We start from the raw sequence: 18713 nt of genomic DNA on the forward strand, positions 1-18713 counted from the left end.
CTCATTATTAGCTACCTAGCTCATATGTCAGTGGTTGAAAGTTGTTATGACTTCAGAAACACTTGAACACACTCCTGTTGTATTTATCACTACTAGGAAATACAATATTCCAATGAGCACTGAACACACCAGAAGTAACCCATATTGCACCTTGATGGTAAGTTCAATTTGACCAACTTTCATGGTGTTCCATAGTGACAGTGCCCCCGGTGGCCAGGCGGTGAGTGACCAGTTTGTTCTTGACTGGGACTCTGTTCTGGTCAGCTCGGATAACGTCATTGTGGCTCGCCTGGACGGCAGTGGGAGTGGGTTCCTGGGCCAGCGGGTCCTACATGAAGTCCACCAGCGTTTGGGAACTGTGGAGGTGCAGGACCAGATCGCAGCAGTAGAGTATGTACTAGAGCATGATCTGAACATAATCTGAAAGCTCTCACATGGATACTGTTGAATGAAATTGTTGATTCGATGGGAACTGATTCATTGCATTTCAGAAATGTTAGACTTTAATACCCTCCCGTATTTTCTTAGGTACCTGACCAAGCTGCCATATGTGGATAAAAATAAGGTTGCTGTTTATGGAAAGGTAAGGAAGTGTAATTTAGAATATTTGTGGATATGGCATATATGGCTATAACCCCTTTTATTGTATTCTTACTTACAGTACATGGGTTTTAATCTATATCCAACATTGCATGTCCAACTATTTTTTGGGGTGTTTCCCCAGGCTTATGGGGGTTTCCTGAGCTCTCTTCTACTCCTCTCCTCTGGCTCCATGTTCAGATGTGGGGTTGCAGTTGCTCCCGTGACAGACTGGAGACTCTACGGTAATTTTCCAGTCTAAGATAAATCCTTTCAGTAGCCATTAATTTAATAGAGATTGTCAAGTCATGTCCAATATCTCATAGAAGTTATGCTGATGGCCACTTAATACATCAGGATTTGTCAAATACGGTAGGCGGATGCGGCACTCATCCACTGACGTGAAATGTAGGGCCACGTTCAATAAGGCTGAAGGATGTTGTTGTTTATACCATTCATGTGAATGGTAAGGCCAGCATGCGCTATTACTCTATAGAAATACGTCAGGCACTGGGAGAAAATACAGGGTTTCCTACTACTTCAGAACTGCCTTTGAATATCTTCCTCAAAACACAGTGGCATGAAGCCCATTCATAGTTCAGGGATTTTAGAGGTAATAATGAGAGAAAATATTCCTGCTTCTTGTCTATGCAATCACTGGAATCTTTTCTCACTTTCCAGTTCGCCTGAATTTTCGCTCTTTACTTTACATGATCAATCTCATGTTTCCTACCTGTCATTTTTCACTTAGTGGAAAAATCCACTCAAAAAAACATATTTTGGTATTTTTTTTTTAAATGAGTCCAAAGTTTTGCATGTCAGCAGTCAACTTTTCAAGATATTGGGTTTTCAAGCAGTGTGACTTGCCACATCCTCATGATGATGTGGCAGGTGACACTTTGCTTCTTGAAAGTCCAATATCTTGAAAGCTTGACTGCCGACACAAAACATTTTGGGACTGTATTAATAGTAGACTAATGAAAGAAATTCCAAAAACACACTTAACTATGTTGTATTTTTCCAAAGGTTCGGCCTTCACTGAGCGTTACTTTGGGTTTCCGGTCCAGGATGAGCGTAAATACCAAGTATGATTGACTTTCCACATTTAAAAAAAAAAAATAATATTGAGAGGTGGTCAAGGTGGAAGCACTTTGAAAATTATACATTTAATCTTATCATTAGCAATTCATCCAATAAACACTTGTTACAGTGCAATAGTGTCATATCTGTTGATTCTTCTGGTAGTGGCAAGCCTCTGCTAAAAAAAATTATATTTATTTATTTTACCTTTATTTAACTCGGCAAGTCAGTTAAGAACAAATTCTTATTTTCAATGACGGCCTAGGAACAGTGGGTTAACTGGCTTGTTCAGGGGCAGGAATCACACCAAGCTGTGCTTGAATGCATTTCTCTTATAGAAAACTAGTTGGTATTTACAGTATGTTTTCAGTATCTTTCACTGATATAAAAAAAATGGTCATTGTGTCTCGAACAGCTCTCCAGTCTGCTTCACAACATCACAGGCACAGGTCAACGGAAGTTTCTCATCATCCATGGAACAGCAGATGGTGAGTACTAGTTATCTCGAGTTGCTACTCAGAGCATGGTTGAACGCTATTGTTGGACTTCAATGTGGAGCTTATTTTGTAGGTTTAATGAAAAAGATAGGAGATAAGCCATTATCTAATTACTGTTTTATCTGTCAGACAGACAGTGTTTAGGTCAAACAATGGGCTTATTCATTGTGTTCAGTTGATTGTTAGCCTTAAGTGGGGATAAAAAGGCAGATGTATCATACTGTTGTTAATGAAATAAGATATAATTGACAGGCACTCACAAAAATAGAACTGAGCAGCACACATTATAATTGCATACCAGGTACTTGTGCACATGCTAGATTTTTAGTCTGTGCTCATTTAAACCTGAGATACAGTGCATTTTATACTTAGAACTTGTCTTATAAGAAGAATCTTCAATTGTATGTCTATTGTGCTATAGCTTTATCTACTGTATCAGATCTATTTCATTTAGCTTAGTGACTACGACAATGGATACAGTTTTTTTCTACATTGCTCCAGCCTCAACCCTGTAGAATTATATTTAATTGTGTGAAATTGCCTACAATGTTATTAATTTTGGATGAAAATGCTTGTCGAGCAAAGACACCAACGTTTCAATTATCTCAATTATCTCTCTCTCTCAGCCACTGTTCATTTCCAGCATTCCGCGGAGCTGGTGAAACTTCTGTCAATATCAAACGTTAACTACACTCTGCAGGTGACCAGTTACATTCTCCCTTCCTATGCCAAACGCCATTTAATGTCCCTGACAAAGGAGGCCTCAGTGATGCATGTATAATTGAAGCTGACCTCCCCCTCTGCCTTGAATAATTTATTATTTAAAGTTTGACAAAGTGGAAATAGCTACCTGCTGCGTGGTGCCAAACCTGCCCTGAGGAAAATCTGTCTGATATTTAAAAAAGGCCCCACCTTTGAAAAGTAAGTGGGAGAGGAGGGAGAGGGAGAATTCAAGAAATAAATAGTGGAGCGATAATGGTAAGAGTTCAGTTACATAAAGGTAGACTCGGCTAAATTACGTTGCCACGAGCAGCATTGCAGATGTTGCGATGAGCCAGACGCAAGACTTCGCTCTCACACAGTCACCCACAGTATCTGCGCAGGAGATGGCTTCTTAAAACGTGGTAGCTCCAGGACCAAAACAGTGGAGGAGTTAAGCCTTGCCCTTCACCGTATTTAGTTGTTATGGAAATTGACCCACCATGCTGTTTACTTTGTGCCCCTGTGTCATATCGCAGAGTCTACTTTAAAGTGTAATTCATAACAGCAGTTCTGCGTGTGTGTTGTGGCATTGATAACAGTGGTAGTCATAGAAGTTAACACTTCTTTTTATCTCATTCGTAATAACAGTAAATGTAAAACCAATATTATCTTTTTCAATATAAAGATAATGAACAACTATTTATTTCTCTGTTCCCTAGATCTTCCCGGACGAAGGCCACAACATTTACTCTGTGAAGAGCCAACGCTACTTGTTGAACTCTGTCATAACCTTCTTCAGGGAATGCTTCCTAGTGGAAAACCCTGTTGCTCATCCTGTGTCTGAGGATGACTAGGATGACCATATCTCACCTTGTTTTTGTAGAACCTGTTGCTCCTGGAAACGAGAAAGTGGTCTATGACCTGCCTGTCTGAGGAACCACCAGTGAGAAGTGGTGAGGTATGGTGAGACAAAGTGAATGAGAGAGGGGTCAGACAATGTTGTTGTGCTCTATGAAGGGTAATGATAGGCTGAGATGAGATTGAAGATTTTTCCTGTACAGTGATCATTTTTCCTATTGCTATGATCACGCAATAGTTCACATAGAAACATTTAGGATATTATCAGTGTTCTGCAAATATCATAAGTATACAGTTAGCGTGGTAGAGTTTCAGTAGAGAAGAAGGGAAACTTCATATTAGCTGTTTGTATGGGAGATATGTTTTTGTCTTTACTGTTAAAGATGTAAAGGGAGATATTTTCCTTTTAAAGAATATAGTTATTTCAGACAGCTGTAATGTATTGTGAATTTTATACCTAGATACATACATTCAATTCTAATGTGGCATTTAGCAGGCGCTTTTATCCAAAGCAATTTACAGAGTATGCATTAGGGATAAATACAGGTACCCGGGATCCTAGGACTTCACTCTTCACATTTCCCCCCAAAATAAAATGACCTGGGATATTAAAACATTTCCCCCAATATTGCACTAATACAATTTAAAAAAATACACAATCTGCGCAGAAGCAAATTGGAAAACATTTTATATATAGTACATTATCCAATCAGGTTGTCGCATGGAAGCCTTTAATTAGAATTTACTTCACACAAAGTCACCATAAATTCAAAGCACACACACAATTGACACTGCTGGACTGCAGACAAGACTTAAATACAGTTTAGAGTTCTCATCAGAACTGAATGTTCTAAAATGAGCCCAAACCCCCCAAAAGAAATACAGATTAAAAAAACAACAACTATAGGTTATATTAATTTAAAATGGTGTTGAGAACAACGTGGCGGTTGGGGGCAGCAGCGGAGTGAGTAGATGAGGAAACAGCCATTGGGACTAGAAAAAGCACAAAGAGAGGAAAACTCACCTTATTTATGATCAACTGATGATGAAAATATTGGAATAAAATAGGCTCATGCAATTGAAAGCATTGCTGCTACTGAAACTCACTCGGTCATATATTCAACTGTTATATTAATTAACGTGTTCACGCTACAGGTTCCCCAAGGGGTACCACATGTTACACAGTACATTTATGTTTTTTTCAATAATATGCAATTTCTATCCATAAATCTCCGTTTACATTGACGCCATGTTCAGAAAATGCTAAAAAATGTCCGGAGAAATTATAGATAGCTCCGCCAGATAACGCCAGGTAACAGCAATACACATCATAAACTTTGACTAAATATACATGTTCTACATATAGTTAGAAAGATACACTGATTCTTAATGCAATCGCTTTGTCACATTTATTTTTAACGTTACAGAAATCGTTCACTATTCAATAATCTGAGACAGCGCTCAGACATAAGAAATATTTCTCCGCTATGTTGGAGTCAACAGAAACACAAAATTACAACATAAATATTCCCTTACCTTTGATGGTCTTCGATCAGAATGTAGTGGAAGGAGTCATATTTACCCAATACATCGTCTGGTTTCAAGTCGTGTGTCTTTGTATTAGCATATGCTAACAGCTTCAGCTGAAATGCATCCAAAATGATTTCTGATCCCGAACAGTTGCGCATCAAAACTTCAAAATTACATATTATATGTTGACTAAACTGGTCAAACTAAGTGCAGAATCAAGCTTTAGGATGTTATTAACGTACAAAACATTTCTCAATTCAAACGGACAATCTAACTTCTTCTCATGCAAGTTGGAACAAAGGGAGCTCTGTGATCAACGCGTGCCTGAAAGCGCATGTATTTTCTCGCGACACTGGCTATTTTGCCTGCCAAAGGGTCAAAGCTCGCGGGATTTGCACAATTAAACGCTCTACTGATAGAGGACATGTCGTGGAAGACATAGAAACTGTTCCCAGATCCATAGCTGGTTGGGAAGGGTGGGGGCGATGACATCAAAGTTGGCCCAACTTTCTGGATGAGAAAACTAGTTTGGGAGATTGGCTGCCCTGTGAGTTCTGCTATACATACAGACATAATTCAAACGGTTTTAGAAGCTTTAGAGTGTTTTCTATTCAATAATAATTATTATGTGCATATATTAGCAATTTTGGACAGATTTATTTTCAGTTTACTATGGGCACGCAATTCATCCAAAGGGGGCAGTATTGTCCCGAGCCTTAACAGGCTAATGTAGTTTGAGAGATCTTTCAATCTATGTCAGGGGTGTCAAACTCATTCCATTTAGGGCCCAGTGTCTGTGGGTTTTTGTTTTTTCCTTTCAATTAACACCTAGACAACCAGGTGAGGGGAGTTCTTTACTAATTAGGGAAAGGGAAAGGGTGATACCTAGTCAGTTGTACAACTAAATGCCTTCAACTGAAATGTGACTTCCGCATTTAACCCAACCCCTCTGAATCAGAGATGTGCGGGGGGCTGCCTTAATCGACATCCACGTCTTCGGCACCAGGGGAACAGTGGGTTAACTGCCTTTAATTCATCAATCAAGTACAAGGGAGGAGCGAAAACCCACAAACCCCCACCCCATCTGGAATGAGTTTAACATGTTATGCAAACAAAATCTGAATGGAGAATGATTACTATTTTATAGATTTCATCATCAACTGTGCACAGATACTGTGCTGCAGGAACTCAGCTACTTCCTGTTCTTTCATTTTCAATAATTCACATTCCACCAATCACAAATATGCAAGATGGTTACTGGGTAAATACTCAATAACTATTACCATTTCAAACAACTGATTCCACACTTTTTTTAAACTAACCAACAGTGAAACAGAAAATAAGAAATCTCATAAAATAATCCTATACACCAATTTAATGCTATAGTTGTGTGTGGTCACGTAGATTATCATTTCAGAGAATGTGTGATCAACAAATAGTATGAGAGTAGATATGGATATTTTTAACAGAGTTGGTCCTAATTAAGATATCTTCATCTCCCTGTTATTTATGAGCTGATCTGCTATCTGTATAATCATCCACTTGATTTTGCCAAATAGGAGATATTCTGTCATTCATTGGAGGTTAACTAGCAAGCTGAGCAATTCTGGTCATTTGTAGTTTGTATGATTCGACAATGCCATATCATACTCAGGGGGCTCGCGCTCTGTGTCGAGATAGCATAGGCTTACTGCTGAAATGCTGTGAATTATTTAAGGAACGTGATAATGCCTGGGGATATATGAACGGCCTGTTTTTCAATTCACAACAATGTCATTGGCGATCAAAGTTACTCTATCATTAGTAAATATCAGTTTCACTTGCTGTGAAATCTTCACATAGTGTCACAGCCAAGCCGGCAATGTGGCATATCAACAATTTTATTTTGGGAGAACCCTGGCAAAGTAACCATATCTTGGTTTTAAATGTTTCAAATGGGCACTTCCAGTTTTTGTGGTGTTTTCCAGGGCTCTTGGGATAAATATTAATTATTCCCGGTATTGAGACTTGGTAGATTTTCTGGAAAATATTCATCCCTAGCGTGCATACATTTTTGAATGGGTGGCCCCAGCAGAACTCACAAGTTGATGTTGCAAGCGCCATGCTTTACCAACTGAGCCACTTTCTTGTATATACAGTGGGGTTCGGAAATTATTGACACCCTTCATAATGATGAGCTAAATAATAAAATTATTGAGCTACATTGTATGCTAATGAAAATTGTGGAATTATATTATTTTATTCTATTACAATTTCTCAAAGAAAGAGATTTTAATTAACAAGTAATATATACATACTGTATATATATTTGTTTTATTGACACCCTCGTTTTCAATACCTTTCAATGCCTCACCTTGCGAGGATAACGGCACTGAGCCTTTTTCTAGTTGGAAAACACATTAGGTGGGATCTTAGACCATTCTTCCAAACATAATCCTTTCGGATCATTGATATCCTTAATCTGTGTTCATGGACTGCCCTCTTCTGGAGACGGCCATTGCAAAATGTTAATTAACCATTTCTCTGTGGATTTTGATGTGTGCTTGGGATTATTGTCTTTCTGGACGATCCACTTGCGGCCAAGTTTCAGCCTCCTAGTAGAGGCAGACAGTAGGTCAAATTCACAATGTTCTGCCTGCGGCTATGGAACCCTGACCTGTTCACAGGAAACTTTCTTTATATCTGCATTGTTTGCTCTCTGCAGTTTAAGCTGGATTTTTGTACAAGCACTTTGTGACATCTGCTGATGTAAAAAGGACTTTATAAATACATTTGATTGATTGATTGATGATGCTGTTGACCTTGAGGCCAGGCACCACACCCATAGTTGGGTAATATCTTTCATATATATTAATCAAATCACATTAAACTTTTACCAGTTGGACACAAATATACTTAGACTAAAGCTGATAGCATTTTAAAAATGAATGCAATATTTATTCAATTCAGTTTCAAATCATGAAATTCAAGTTCAAATTAGGAATTCTATAATTCAATTTGTGAATTTCAAATTCAAAATATAAAATTCTTATTTAATACCCTAATACAAATTCAAAATTATGGAATTCAAATACAACTTCTGTTGGCACTGAAATACACTGTCCCTAAAAGGTAACTTCTCGTTTTTAAAATGGCCTGTCTGGCAATGATATGAGTCAAACATTTATTCTAGTGTCAACATTTACTATAAAGTATAAAAAGGATAATTTTGGTCAAAAAGTATGTCTTGTCTAAAACTGAGACTTGCGAGATAATTGGAAGAAATTGTATGTCACGGAATGAAGGGTACTGTAACAGTTTTCCGTGCATGGGGTTTATTTTAAATCTTTCCATGGCTGGCAGTACTCAAGTGATCATCAATTCAGAGTTTAGCATCAGGCACCCGATAATAATACCCATGGTCAATTTGGTCATAGCTGCAAGCATTTTTAAATTAAACAAATCTAAAACAAGACCAAATCAGGAAAGGCAGTCGCCATACCGTACATCCTTGCCCTTTCAAATAAAATATGTAAATCTTGATCATTTATTTGACCGAGATGCACGTCAAAAAAAAGACGCATCAATCTCAGAAAAAGCATTTGAGCGAGCGAAACAGCACTCTTCTGTCTCAGTTTGTGTTGCCATGTATCTAATGCTGTGTGGTTCTTGTGACTCCCCATCCCGCATGTGGGAGCGTAATCATCGCCTGACAATAATTAGCATAATTAGCATAACGCAACAGACATAAATATCCCTAGAAAATATTCCTATTCATGAAAATCACAAATGAAATATATTGAGACACAGCTTAGCCTTTTGTTAATCACCCTGTCATCTCAGATTTTCAAAATATGCTTTACAGCCAAAGCTAGACAAGCATTTCTGTAAGTTTATCGATAGCCTAGCATAGCATTATGCCTTGCTAGCAGCAGGCAACCTTGTCACAAATCAGAAAAGCAATCAAATTAAATCGTTTACCTTTGATGAACTTCGGATGTTTTCACTCACGAGACTCCCAGGTAGATACCCAAAGTTCATGTTTTCCCAAAATATTATTTTTGTAGGCGAAATAGCTCCGTTTGTTCTTCACGTTTGGCTGAGAAATTGCTCGGAAATTACAGTCACGAAAACGGTGAAGAATATTCCAAATTAGCTCCATAATATCAACAGAAACATGGCAAACGTTGTTTATAATCAATCCTCAAGGTGTTTTTCTAATATCTATTCGATAATATATCCGTTGGGACAATTCGTTTTTCAGTAGGACCAATTGGAGTAATGGCTACCTCTGTATTTTACGCGAGAATCTCTCTCGGAGCCACCATGTGACCACTTACGCAATGTGGCCGCCTACGGCTATTCTTCAACATAAATGCGTAAAACTACGTCAAAATGCTGTAGACACCTTGGGGAATACGTAGAAAGCGTAAGCTCGTTGATGGCACATTCACAGCTCAATAGGGACTCATTGGAACACAGCGCTTTGAAAACCTGGGGCACTTCCGGATTGGATTCTTCTCAGGCTTTCGCCTGCAACATCAGTTCTGTTATACTCACAGACAATATCTTTACAGTTTTGGAAACGTTAGAGTGTTTTCTATCTAAAGTCAATTATATGCATATTCTAGCATCTTGTCCTGAAAAATATCCCGTTTAAAACGGGAACGTTTTTTTTTTCAAAAATGAAAATACTGCCCCTAGATTTGCAACAGGGAAGATTATGGCATGTCATTCTTCTTTCAGCCAGACAGCATCAGATACATGGGCTAGATATTGTAAAACAGAGGGGTGTTGTTTCGCTCGCTCAGAATGCTCCGGTGAGATACACTATATGACCAAAAGATGTCGAAAATCTCATTCCAAAATCATGGGCATTAATATGGAGTTGTTGCCCTTTACTGCTATAACAGCCTCCACTCTTCTGGGAAGGATTTCCACTAGATGTTGGAACATTGCTGCACGGACTTGCTTCCATTCAGCCACAAGAGCATTAGTGAGGTTGGGCACTGATGTTGGGTGATTAGGTCTGGCTCACAGTCTGCATTCCAATTCATCCCAAAGGTGTTCGATAGGGTTGAGGTCAGGGATCTGTACAGCCCAGTCAAGTTCTTCAACACCAATCTCGACAAACCATTTCTGTATGGGCCCCGTTTTGCACGGGGGCATTGTCATGCTGAAATAGGAAAGGGCCTTCCACAAGCTGTTGTCACGAAGTTGGAAGCACAGAATTGTCTTGAATGTCATTGTACACTGTAGCGTTAAGATTTCCCTTCACTGGAAATAAGGGGCCCAAACCCCAGACCATTATTCCTCCTCCACCAAACTGTAGAGTTGGCACTATGCATTGGGCCAGGTAGCGTTCTCCTGTAATCCGTCAAACACATATTTGTCCTTTGGATTGCCAAATGGTTAAGCGTGATTCATCACTCCAGAGAACGCGCTTCCACTGCTCCAGAGTCCAAAGGCGGCAAGCTTTTCACAACTGTTGTTGCTTCTTGACGAACTGACATCCTATGACTGTGCCGCGTTGAAAGTCACTGAGCTCTTCAGTACGGCTATTCTACTGCCAATGTTTGTCTATGAAGATTGTATGGCTGTTTGCTCGAATTCATACAGCTGTCAGAAACGGGAGTGGCTGAAATAGCCGAATCCACTAATTTGAAGGGGTGTCCACATGCAGTTGAAGTTGTAAGTTTACATACACTTAGGTTGGAGTCAATTAAACCCATATTTCAACCACTCCACAAATTTCTTGTTAACAAACTAAGGTTTTGGCAAGTCAGTTAGGACATCTACTTTATGCATGACACAAGTACATTTTCCCATTTTTTTACAGACAGATTATTTCACTTATAATTCAATGAAGTTTACATACACAAAGTTGACGGTGCCTTTAAACAGTTTGGAAAATTCCAGAAAAGTATGTCATGGCTTTAGAAGCTTCTGATAGGCTAATTAATGTCATTTGAGTCAAGTGGAGGTGTACCTGTGGATGTATTTCAAGGCCTACCTTCAAACTCACTGCCTCTTTGCTTGACATCATAGGAACATCATAAGAACTCCGCCAACACCTCAGAAAATGCATTGTAGACGTCTACAAGTCTGGTTCATTCTTGGGAGCAATTTCCAAACGCCTGGAGGTACCACGTTCATCTGTAAAATAGTATGCAAGTGTAAACACCATGGGACCGAGCAGCCATCATACCACTCAGGAAGGAGACGTGTTCTGTCTCCTAGAGATTAACGTACTTTGGTATGAAAAGTGCAAATCAATCCCAGAACAACAGCAAAGGATCTTGTGAAGATGCTGGAGGAATAAGGTACAAAAGTATCCATATCCACAGTAAAACGAGTCCTATATCGACGTAACCTGAAAGGCCGCTCAGCAAGGAAGAAGCCACTGCTCCAAAATCGCCATAAAAAGCCAGACTACGTTTTGCAACTACAAAAATAACTGTTTGGCCATAATGACCATCGTTATGTTTGGAGGAAAAAGGGGGAGGCTTGCAAGCCGAAGAACACCATCCCAACTGTGAAGCACAGGGGTGGCAGCATCATGTTGTGGGGGTGCTATGCTGCAGGAGGGACTGGTGCACTTCACAAAATAGATGGCATCATGAGGTAGGCAAGTTATGTGGATATATTGAAGCAACATCTCAAGATGCCAGGAAGTTAAAGCCTGGTTGCAAATGGGTCTTCCAAATGGACAATGACCCCAAGCGTACTTCCAAAGTTGTGGCAAAATGGCTTAAGGACAATAAAGTCAAGGTATTGGAGTGGCCATCCCAAAGCCCCGACATCAATCCTGTTGAACATTTGTGGGCAGAACTGAAAGCAAGAAGGCCTACAAACCTGACTCAGTTTCATCAGCTCTGTCCGGAGGAATTGGCCAAAATTCACCCAACTTATTGTGGGAAGCTTGTGGAAGGCTACCCGAAACGTTTGACCCAAGTTAAATAATAATAAAGGCAACAGGAATTGTGAAACATCTGATTTAAATGTATTTGGCTAAGCTGTATGTAAACTTCCGACTTCAACTGTACATGTCATGTAGTGTCGTTTTAGCCATGAGAATTGAAGGAAAGTTGGTGGGTGCACAGTGTGCTGTTCAGATACTGGAATTATTTTGATGAATGTGCGAAGGTAAGCTTCTTTTTGAATATGCAGGATGTCCAATAGGATTAAAGTAAATTTAAATACATTTTCCAAAATTATATATTTACTCCTGTCTATACAAAAATAAATAAAATCATTCAAATACTTTACCAGAGGATCATGAGCTTCTTTAAACAATTAGCTGTTGATTGTTTCAAATTAACAGTGCATAGCCCTATGCCTATTTGTGAAGCTTGCAATTTGGACAGCTCGCATGGCAATAAGCCTAGCTGATTATTGAGTTGCAGCTGTCATTGAAAAGTATCTAAAATATGTGTGTAGATAAAGTGTCATGTCTATAATTGAATGAATAATATTGAGACAAGAAGAAGTGAAGGGGTGTGTGGCGAAGATATAGGCACGTCTCTCTCTAGAATACATGCTCTCAGATCTCCAGAGTGCCGGAGGTGTCTCCCGCTAATTATTGCACATTCATTGTTTCATTGTGTGAATTGTTTCCCCTTTGATTGTTTATTTTTGATTCATTCTCCATTTAAATATGTCACCTGTAGTAAATGTACCATTAGTCCCCGTCATTTAGTTACATTTATTTCTGTTTCTCTACCTTTCTTGCCTCTGTGCTGTTGTCTGTGCCCAATAATGTTTGTACCATGTTTTGTGCTGCTACCATGTTGTTGTCATGTGGTTTTGCTACCATGCTATGCTGTTGTCTTAGGTCTCTCTTGTAGTGATGTGTTTTGTCCTATATATATATATATATTTATCCCAGCCCTGTCTTACCCAGGTAAATAAAGACTAAATAAAAAATACAAAAATAAATAATGCATGTAATAATTACAGTCATTTACCGTTCTCGTTCTCGGAGTGGAAACGTTGTTTGCAGAGTTCACAACGTGCTACAATTGTGAGAAACAAGTTTTGGTGAATTTCATAACCATCATTTACGAGTTTTGTCAATTTTCATTGTCTTTTGTTTGGATAGCTTAATTTGAGCAATGAGCATGTGTCTGATTTCTCTGTCCTCTTAATATTGAGGGAATGCGTGAAAGTGCCCATTTGGAGATGTCTTATTTCGGATTGTCTTAACTCACCATGTCCACCAATAATACATTTTTTTTCCTCACCTCACACAGTAAGTCCCTTCAAAGTCTGTTTTTTATTTTATTTTTTACATCCATTGTGAATGATAATAGTTATCATTCCAACACTCTCCCCCTGATCACTAAGCCTCAGTGTGCAAGAGCAAAATATAATGATTTGATAATTGCATATATCCATTGGAAAACATCCTTAAATACCTGAACATTTTTCCCCAAAATATGTCTCTGTCCCAAGCTCACTGGTGTGGGAAACTGAAGGCTCAGAATAGGTTAGTTGATACAATGTTGCAAGTTCGCTAGCTGCAGCTTCATCTGGTCCCAGTTGAGTGATTTGATACAATGTTGCACTTCATTAATTCAAGTCAAGTCCTTGAGAAAGGGAGCTATACAGGCAGAGTAGAGAGATTAATTTAATTGAAAGAACCTGCATTTTTATTTGTCGGTTTTATGTGTTTTTACTTCGTTGACAATGGAAGTTACAGGCCTACTGCCTCATTGGCCTATAGGATATCATTGAGCTCCATGCACACAGTCATTACTTTAGCCGCCAATGGTTCATGGTGTATCAATGTGTCCATTTGGCAGAGGCTGGTGCTCTCGCATTAGTTTAATTTGAACTTGAGCATTTTATAATTTCATTTCAGATTTTTATGATTAAACCAACTCACAATGATTTTGAGATTATCCTTATTGAAATAAACCTGTTCCACGAAAATGTGCATATGAAAATCATAACTGGCACGCAGATCGGTAGAAATGTTAACATAAATTGTACGCTTCCCCAAACTTGAAACTCATGTGCAGACTATTAAGTGATTTGTTTGGCAATCAGATGAAAACATCGTAACCTTTTGTGTTCATGCCACATTAAAAGGTGAAACATTTTTACAGTTAAACTAAATGCCTTTACTATAAAACCCATAAAAAAATGTATATAGGAGGTCCCATGAAAAAACGTGCCACCGTTTGGAAATCAAATGCCTGTCCAACTGATTCCTTCTGGTGCCGGCCGTGGCGGTCACCCTTTAAATGTCAAGCACGCTACTGTATAACCAGGCTTCAGATTGAATCCCGGCCTAAGTTCATGACACCTATACAAAACACAACTTATGTTCAATAATTGTCTACCATACTATTCATCATATGGTGCAGCTTGACTGAAGTGTTGATCATGTATATTAATGCTTGCCTCAAATGAATTACACACAAACGTCCCATTCACCATACAGTAAATGTCCTTAGTGAATTGTATTTGTATATTTGTCTAAATAATGTACGCTAGAATAAAACCAATATATCTGCACTCTAGCTACATTGATTCTCAATTTGTTTGTTGGTAGAAAACTGTACAGTAGAGAAACACCATTGTTCGGGAAATTACATCAGGTTGATTACATCAGGTAATCAACTAAAAAGTACATCAGACACCACAAAGCACTGTTCATCAATGCAAGTTCTGCTTCACGTTAATACACTGCACACAATACAATTTGAGATTATGTTGGATGCTGTTCTACAAAGAGGTATCAACATCTCTCGCTCGCACACCACGACTGGTTTACATATGTTAGAGCTGGGTTGGAACAAAAGCCTGCAATTTGTTGCTCTCTCGGACCACAGCTGCCCACTCTTGGTGGAGTTCCAATTTATAGTTATTGGGTGAAGTGTGTCCTCCTCACTCCCAGGGAGCAGCATTTAGTCTATTAAACACAACACTGATAAACCATCTGCCTCAAGGCCCTCATTGGCTCTCAACTCAACTCCTCTAGGCACAAAGGTGAGTCCAAGGTCAACGAACCGATGAAATACAATATAATTGCCTGGATCATTTTGTCAATCAATACTAACAACACTGTGGTTGAATGTAATTTGTGCTGAATACCTTATGGTAATATATTCGTTTTTGTCAGTGTTTTTTTTATTCACAATCATCACTGGAGGACAATCACAATAACCCAAAACCATCACCACCACCCCCCCCCCTTCAAAAACAACAAAATTAGCATGAACAAGCATTACAAAATCCATCCTAAGAAGAAAAATCTATTAAAACCAAAATAAACTGAAAAATATACACGACATACATGTCAAGTCATTCCATTCCCATAGACTAACCTATCCATGAGATCTGACATATCTAAAAAATATATGTATGTACACACTCTGCTGTATTGTACTGTACAAAATACGACAACACTTTAGGCTTCCCCCTGTAGACATGCAAACGCCTTACTTTGCCCTGCACAATGTCATTTGACGGCCTTTGTGACCACTCACCACTAATTATAATTGGTTTATGACCTGACATTACAACTGCTATTGACTGTCTCTGAGACTGCACTGGTATGTTGCATCTCAAACAACTGAGCTGACACAGGTTAGTGTGAAGCTTCTAATAATCAAGGGATATGAATGCCAGTAAATGGTCTTGTGTAGCACTTCATAAGGCATTGAACATGTCTACATGAGACCCTTGTACAATTAAGTGTGCCCCAAAGGACTTATTTTCAGTGGGGGTCAAAGATGAGAGCATTCAGCCGGAATTGCACTTATTTGAGGACAACGTCACAGTCAAGGTGAACTTGCATTGCCTACAGTATGTCTCTGAAGAGCAGTGGAGCATATCCGTGTGCATCAAAACCCCAAAATAAAGAGAGGGTAAAATTTAAAAGGGTACATATGTGTTTGTCTCTTCCAATGTCTACCACGATGAAAACTAACATGGCAAAACTAGTTTAGCTGAAAGGGGAAAAGAACCATGCACTTGTAAGTGTGGATGTTGAAACCCTAATGGCTCCTGCAGGAGATGGAGGCAGTCTGCTATGTGCTTTGCCGTGAGAGGGATCGTCTCAGAGGTGGAGATTGAAGTGGCATTTTGGATAAGTGAGAGTTCCCACTTGTAGTCTTGCCAATTCTGGTGTCCATTGTCTTTGACAGGTGTCCTTGACTGCAAACACATGCACACACAAACATACGCAGGCACACGCACAAACACTATCAAACTCTCTCTCAAACTAACACAAACTATGTGATTTGCACACACACACACATACCCACACACATACGCCACAACTCTCGCTGTCCACCTCTGCCTTAACACTTGGTCCAAAAGCCACCAGCCTTTCGTGCAGGCTTCAGCAATTTTTTTACAGTGAGGAAGTCCTGCAAAAGTCCTGCCGAAGGTCTCCACCACATCCTACTCTTCCTCCTCCTCATCATCATCGGGCAGCGGTAGGATCTCTTCCTTGAGACACTCCCTGTAGAAGCTGGTGAGCGAGGCAAAGAGGTGCAGCCTACTTCTCTGGGACAGGAAATGACCCTCATCTGGATAGATCTAGGACACCACAACAATGAGCACAGCATGACCACGACATGTGCACAGCGGCATCAGTGAAAAGACAGTATACTTATATTTATTTAAACTACTACTTTATGGATGTGTGTAATTACTCTCTTCTCATCACAGTTTAGTTTAGCTTATTAGGATCCCCATTAGCTACTGCACATGCAACAGCTACTCTTCCTGAGGTCCACATAAAACGTACAAATACACTTCAAAGTACAGGACAGTTACAGATTAGAACAACATCTTAAATTACATTCAAAATAAAATGTAAATATGATTTATATATTGGAGAGACACCAAGAGACAATAAAATGACTATTTACACACTATTCATATATACTGTACATATTCATATTCTTAGATACAGTACAGTTAAATTAGATCTTTAGAAAGAGGAGAGGCTCTGTGATACAAAATGTTTTTTATCTGTTTGTTTTTAAGCTAAACTTGCTTTTTGCCCGAGTTACCTCTGGTGGCAGAGCATTCCATGATGACATGGCTCGACAGATAACTGAGAAGCGCATTGAATCGGTTTTTGGTTTGGGTACAAGTGAAGAAGCCCACAGTGGCATGTCTGGTGGGGTATGTATGTCTGTTTGAAGTGTATGCAAATATATTGTACAAGTGATTAGGCATTTTCAACACACAAATGTTTCTTAAAAAGACTAGAACAGAAATAGTCCATTTCTCCTCAACCCTCAACCATGAAAGACTATCATTCATGTTCTTGGTGTTAGTTCTGTGTGTGCAGTGAAGACAAGGTGTGCTGCTTTGTTTTGTGCCAGTCACAGTCACAGCTTTGCTAGGTCTTTCTTTGCTGGCCATGGCCATATTACCGGACAGTAATCAAGATGGGACACGATCAGAGCCTGAACAACTAGTACAGTTGTTCCTGTACGCAGAACAGTTTTAGAACTGACATACCTCTCCCCATCTTCACTTCAACTTTGTCAATATGACTTGAGCATGATAACTGACCATACAATGTTACTTCTAGGGGTTCGGCTTCTTCAACTCAATGGTCACACCCTTTATGTGCTTTTCCAGTTGTGATTCAAGTCTAAGAGAACGCTTTGAACCAAATACAATGATTTTGGTTTTAGATGTATATAAGGTCAGTTTATTGTTATTTACCAATTCTGACACTGAATACAACTCCTTCCTAAGAGTTTCAGTAAGTTCACTGGCTGTAGGTGCTGATGTGTAGAGTGTGCAATCATCAGCATACATAATCATTTTTAGCTTCTTGTAAGACAAGTTGCAAATAATTTGTAAAGAAATAGAGGAGTAATGGCCCAAGGGATACCACACTGTCCTTATGTGATGTTAGAGAAGCTTCCATTTTTTTTAACCTATATTTAACTAGGAAAGTCAGTTAAAGAACAATTATTTTCAATGATGGCCTAGGAACAGTGGGTTAACTGCCTGTTCACAGGCAGAATGACAGATTTGTAACCTTGTCAGCTCTGGGATTTGAACTTGCAACCTTCCGGTTGTTAGTCCAAAGCTCAAGCCACTAGGCCACCCTCCCACCCCATTGAAGAACACTCTCTGGGTTCTATTGGATAAGTAACTCTCCGACCATTTGATGACAGGTGACGTAAAGCCAGAGCAAGTGAGTTTTTCAGTAACAAATGATGATCAATAACATCAAAGGCTGCACTGAAATATAACAATACAGCTCCAACTATCATTGTATTATCCATGCATTTTAGCCAATCATCAGTCATCTGAGCCAGTGCAGTAGAAGCTGAGTGCCCTTCCCTATATGCAGTGGCTGGTGTTACTGTATGTTTATGGTACTACACACACTACAGTAACATACTGTACATACATAGCATGGGTAGGGTACTGCATAGTTCCGTTACTGTTAGTATACATTTAAAGCAACCATAGCTTGGGTAGACTTATGGCTTAGAGAAT

General features: G+C 39.2%; 2 protein-coding genes across 2 annotated transcripts in view; one reads left to right on the plus strand and one right to left on the minus strand.

Annotated features, from left to right (window-relative positions):
• Positions 1 to 3712, plus strand: part of LOC135519618 (inactive dipeptidyl peptidase 10-like) — a 65665-nt gene extending 61953 nt beyond the window's left edge. Inside the window, exons 19-25 of the mRNA XM_064944857.1 lie at positions 196 to 390; positions 529 to 583; positions 725 to 824; positions 1606 to 1664; positions 2075 to 2147; positions 2783 to 2856; positions 3578 to 3712. Coding sequence (XP_064800929.1) covers positions 196 to 390; positions 529 to 583; positions 725 to 824; positions 1606 to 1664; positions 2075 to 2147; positions 2783 to 2856; positions 3578 to 3712 — 691 coding nt within the window. The remainder of the gene's footprint in view (positions 1 to 195; positions 391 to 528; positions 584 to 724; positions 825 to 1605; positions 1665 to 2074; positions 2148 to 2782; positions 2857 to 3577) is intronic.
• A 10949-nt stretch (positions 3713 to 14661) lies between these two features.
• The window catches only part of LOC135519884 (inactive dipeptidyl peptidase 10-like), a 181876-nt gene continuing 177824 nt past the window's right edge, over positions 14662 to 18713 (minus strand). The window contains exon 26 of the mRNA XM_064945084.1: positions 14662 to 16778. Coding sequence (XP_064801156.1) covers positions 16641 to 16778 — 138 coding nt within the window. The 3' untranslated portion in view covers positions 14662 to 16640. The remainder of the gene's footprint in view (positions 16779 to 18713) is intronic.

Source organism: Oncorhynchus masou, chromosome 29 (genome assembly GCF_036934945.1).
Source record: "Oncorhynchus masou masou isolate Uvic2021 chromosome 29, UVic_Omas_1.1, whole genome shotgun sequence".
NCBI lineage: Eukaryota > Metazoa > Chordata > Actinopteri > Salmoniformes > Salmonidae > Oncorhynchus > Oncorhynchus masou.